The 4954-nt window shown below is 49.2% G+C and overlaps 1 protein-coding gene across 1 annotated transcript; it reads left to right on the top strand.

Moving 5' to 3' along the window:
* Nucleotides 1-2712: 2712 nt before the first annotated feature.
* On the top strand, nucleotides 2713-4748 carry LOC139832568 (uncharacterized). The gene is made up of 4 exons (XM_071822353.1): nucleotides 2713-2909; nucleotides 3561-4107; nucleotides 4150-4377; nucleotides 4482-4748. Exons 1-4 carry the CDS (start codon nucleotides 2713-2715, stop codon nucleotides 4746-4748), a joined length of 1239 nt encoding a protein of 412 aa, XP_071678454.1.
* The last annotated feature ends 206 nt before the right edge of the window (nucleotides 4749-4954 follow it).

Below are 4954 nucleotides of genomic sequence, written 5' to 3'. Positions count from 1 at the left end.
GACCGTCTGGATAGGGTCATGATGTCGAGATTTAGGAGTTTCGTTCTTGAGCATGAAATTAAGGATCTTTATCTACATGGGAGGATATTCACATGGAGTAACGAGCGAGAGAGAGGTCCCAACACTAACGGGGATTGATCGTGCTTTTGCCTCTGTGGACCGGGACTTAATGAACCCGGACGCCATCCCACAAGCATTGTCTTCGTCAGTGTTGGATCACGCCCCCATCCACCTGTCCATGAGTGCGGCATTTAGGCCCAAGAGGAGGTTCAAGTTCGAAGCCTCCTGGCTTAAGTTAGAGGGGTTCGAGGAGGCCTTGGTAGTGCAACCTGACATTGTGGAGCCTTTTAGGCGTTTGGACGCTTTATTCCGCAATGCAGCGGAGTTTTTCCAATCCTAGGGCGAGAAAAGAGTTGGAAATGTCAAGCTTACGATTGTGATGGAAAACACCTTGATCCTCCATTTTGATGTCGCGCACGAATCGAGAACTCTCATGCCCGCAGAGGCTTGGCTTAGGAGAACTCTCAAGCAATCGGTGCTAGGATTGGCCTCCCTTGAACCCACGATTGCAAGGCAAAGGTCGAGGCTGAGATGGTTGCAGCAGGGAGACGCAAAATACTAAGCTATTTCATGCAGTAGCAAATGGTAGAAGAATCATAAACTACATATTCGTGGTTCGAGTGGGGGGATGGTGACAACCCCAGAGAGGAAGAATGCGGTGTTCACGAAAGCTTTCACTAATATGATTGGGAGAATCCAAAATAGGACATACAACATAAACCTAGAGGCCTTGGACATTCTAGTAGCGGATCTGCGAGATCTGGAGATGATGTTCTCCGAGGAGGAAGTATGGAACACCATCCATGAAATGCCCTTGGATAAGGCACCAGGGCCCGATGGGTTCACTGGAGCGTTCTACCAGAAAGCATGGCCGGTTATTAATCATGATATTCTTGCTGGTTTGATGAAACTTGGAGTTGGAGATGGTAGAGGCTTTGCAAGGCTAAACCGCTCATACATTACACTAACCCCAAAGAGGCCGGATGAGGAGGAGACAAAAGGCTTTAGACCCATCAGTTTGGTCCATAGCTTTGCTATGCTCTTCTCCAAGATTTTTGCAAACTGTCTTCGCCCGAGGCTTGGGAAGCTTGTGAGCATGAACCAATCGACGTTCATAAAAAGGAGTTCGCATGACAACTTTGTCCTGATTCGGCAAGTCGCTAGGAAGATCAACATTAGTAGAAACACGTGGGTGCTTTTAAAGCTGGACCTTGCGAGGGCTTTTGATTTGATCTCCTCGAGTTTTCTATTTGAGGTGTTGAGGAGGATGGGATTCGGAGAGAGGCTCCTAAAATGGATCGCTCTGCTGCTTTATACCGCAAATACCAATGTGCTGGTGAACGGTGTACCGGGTGACCGGAGCCACCATGGGCGTGGGCTGAGACAGGTTGACCCCACATCCCCCATGCTGTTTGTGGAGGCAATGGATACCCTAACAACAATGATGAAGAAGGCGGTGCAGGAGAACCTGTTTGGAAATTTGGCTTCTATCTCACCGCTCCAGAGAATCTCGGTGTATGCGGATGATGTAGTGATCTTTCTTAAGCCTAAGAGCTAGGAGCTATGGGCGGTGAGACATATCCTCAACATGTTTGGGGAGGCCTCAAAGTTACAAGTTAACTTCAGGAAAACCACGGCTACCCTGATTAGAGGCTCAGAGGAGCAGGAGGAGAGAACCACACAGATCCTTGACTGCGAGTTGGCGAGGTTCCCAATCAAATATATAGGGCTTCATCTTGCTTTGCAGCCCCTAACTAAGGGCGAGTGAACCCCTATTGGACTAGGTGGTAAAGTACGTGCCGGCTTGGCAGAGAGGGCTGATCTGGAGAGAGGGACGGCTGGTACTTATCGACTCAGTGGCGGGCGGAAAAGGGGAGATCTCCCCGTTCCTGGTTCTCCTGTAGCTGGATTCCCCGGAATAGCGGCGAGAGCGGTGCATCAAATGATGGTCGCGGAGGCACCGACTTGTCTTTTGGAAGAAGTTAACAAATGGGTGCAGGCGTTTTTTTGGGCCGGGAAAAAAGAGGTCCAGGGAGGACAATGCTTGGTCGCTTGGAGGAACATTTGTAAGCCTAGAGAGATTGAAGGCCTGGGGTTAAGAACCTAATATTGGAAGGGCAGGCTTTGAGAGCGCGGTGGCTCTGGCTAGGACGAACCGACCCATCTAGGCCTTGGCATGGCTTGCCTGGCTTAAATGATGCCGAGGCAACAAAGGTTTTCAAGAGTATGGCTAGATTCTTCTTGGGAGATCGCCACAAGATATACTTCTGGAGGGATAGATGGATCAGCGATAACACTGCATAAGAGCTTGCCCCGGAGGTGTTAGCGATGGTGCCGACCAGGCGCAAAAATATTCGCATGGTAGCGAAGGCGATGAGAGAGAATGATTGGTTGGATGACATTGAGGGGGAGATGATAGTGGAGATTTGGGAGCAATGCACACGTCTATGGGAGGCTATGGAGTCGGTAGAACGTGATGTGTCTAGGTCGGACCAGATCTTGTGGAAGGGATCGACATCGGGCGAGTACTCGGCAAATACCACATATGAGTTGCTTTGTTAGGGAAGCACGTGATGGAGTTTGTGCAATCTGGTTTATGATTCTTTTGCCCCTATGAAATGAAAGTTCTTTGTATGTCTTGCAATGCGCTACATGGTTAGGACCTCAGATAGGAGGGCAAGACATGGGCTTCAGGAGCAGCCGGATACCTGCTTTACATGTTTGCAGGCAGAGGAAAATATGGATCATATACTAGCACAATGTCCGTATGCGAGACAGGTGTGGTGTGAGGTGCTCCAGAGTGCTAGTCTTAGCATTCCTGATCCAGGGTTCGTCGGCAATTTGGACAGGTGATGGACGGAAACCTGCAAGAGGATAAGGAAGCTCGACAGGAAGAGATTTGATTCGATGTTCATCAGCATGACTTGGATGCTATGGAAGCAAAGGAACGCTAGGACCTTTGGAAATGAGCGTGAGCAGAAGAACCGTCACCAAATGTTGGTGGAGATCAAGGAGGAGTTCGAACTTTGGGAGAGGACGAAGAGAGGAGGGAGTAGTAATCTAGCGCGAGAGTAGGCCTTAGGCGGAGGGGAGGGGTTCTTGTGTGAGTGTGTCACATCCCTATTGTTCGCAACTGTTCAGATGTTCTTGTAATTGTCTTCGCTTCTTATTCTATAAAGATAAGGAAGGCTTTGTGTGTCCTGTCGAAAAAAGACTCCACGTGCTTGTTAGAGATCACATTCAGTTTTGATGAAATGATGGGAACAGTATATTCAGTATAAACACATTTTGCTATTGATCGGTCGCGACATGCAGCAAACATAACCACAGACCACACACATTGACGAGTGATGTCGAAGCTTGCAAACAAACACACATACCACCAACAAACATAACCATTGATTGTTCCAAAGGAGCAACGCATAATAGTTGAAGTTCATCCAGCTGGCGGCGGAGCAAGAGTCTGTGTGCATAATACACACATGTTTCTATAATATTAGGGGATTTGGGGCGCCGGGGCTTCGCCTGCACATCAAGGACCTAATGATTAGGGAACACCTGAACATCATGGGTTTACAGGAGACGATCAGAGAATCGTTCTCTCTAGCGGAGATGCTGATCATAGACCCAGGGGGTAGATACGCTTGGCATTCTTCCTCGGCCAAGGGTCGGTCAGGAGGTTTGCTACTCGGAGTAAACAAGGACGCTTCTGAGGTTAAAGAATGGGGTGATGGCTCCTTCTTTCTCAGTGTGACGGTCGTGCAGCTGGCAACCAGAATGACATGGGTGATCTTCTTGGTTTACGGCCCGATAGATCATAGGCGCTCGCCGGAATTCCTGTCCGAGATCTCGCCGATCATTGCCGCATGCCCTCACCCTCTGGTGGTAGGCGGAGATTTCAACCCGATTAGGGGACTAGAGGACAAAAATAACGCCAATATTGACTGGCCAAGGGTGCAAGCCTTTAACGATTTTCTGGCCAACCTCGCGTTCCGGGAGATACGTAGGGTTGCAAGGTACACGTGGATGAACATACAACTTAACCCGGTCAGATGTGTTGTTCATAGGGTGTTTGTGTCCTCCAAGTAGGAAGCATTGTTCCCGCTCTGCTCACTCTCGGCAGAGACCATAATTGGCTCTGACCACTCCCCGCTTATTCTGAGCTCTGGAGATGAGTGGAGAAAGCATAGCCCTAGATTCTTCTTCAAGAAGAGATGGCTCGAGCACACCGAGTTTTGGGACAAGGTCGTGCTAAAATGCAGGGAACTAGAAAGACTTGGGGATCCCTTCTATGATCCCATCGACGCTTGGAACTTTGTGTGCTTACGACAATTCCTAAAAGGCTGGGGTCCAACATTGTAAAAGAACCAAGAGACACGAATGCGTCCATATTAGCGCATACCCAAGCCTTAGACATCTAGGCTGCTGATGGCGGCCTTGACAACGAGGGATGGGCCCTTAGATATCAACTAGAGGATCAGCTGTTACATCTCACAAAACTGGATGAGGAATACTGGAAGCAAGGTAGCAGGCTGAATTGGCTGCTCAAAGGAGCCGCCAATACGGCGTACTTCCATGTGGTTGCAAATGGCAGGAAGAGAAAACGCACCATCCTCCGCCTAGTGTCTGACCAGGAGGTTATTGTCGATGTTAGGGGACTCCAGGAACACGTCTATGGGTTTTTATAGAGAACTTCTAGGGCTTGGGGACGAGCCCAGGGGTTCTAGTCTTATCTCCTAACCTTTGGGATGAGGTCGGTCGAGTGTCGGAGGCTGAGAACATGAGTCTCATGTTGACCTTATGAAGGGAGACACGACGCCCAGACCAGATTGCCTGCCAGTCCTCTTTTTTAAGGAGTTCTGGTCTTTGGTTCGCCCGTATCTACTGAAGATTA

This window comes from Lolium perenne, chromosome 6, assembly GCF_019359855.2.
Source record: "Lolium perenne isolate Kyuss_39 chromosome 6, Kyuss_2.0, whole genome shotgun sequence".
NCBI lineage: Eukaryota > Viridiplantae > Streptophyta > Magnoliopsida > Poales > Poaceae > Lolium > Lolium perenne.
The sequence above is the reverse complement of the archived record's forward strand: the minus strand, read 5'-3'. Positions and strand labels throughout refer to the sequence as shown.

What these genes read in the sequence shown, in the direction of transcription:
- LOC139832568 (XM_071822353.1), top strand. Translation starts at nt 2,713, where the DNA reads ATGGTTAGGACCTCAGATAGGAGGGCAAGACATGGGCTTCAGGAGCAG. An exon ending in TTCGTCGGCAATTTGGACAG is followed by an intron (nt 2,910 to 3,560) that starts GTGATGGACGGA and finishes CTATAATATTAG; the next exon opens with GGGATTTGGGGCGCCGGGGC. An exon ending in TGAACATACAACTTAACCCG is followed by an intron (nt 4,108 to 4,149) that starts GTCAGATGTGTT and finishes TCCTCCAAGTAG; the next exon opens with GAAGCATTGTTCCCGCTCTG.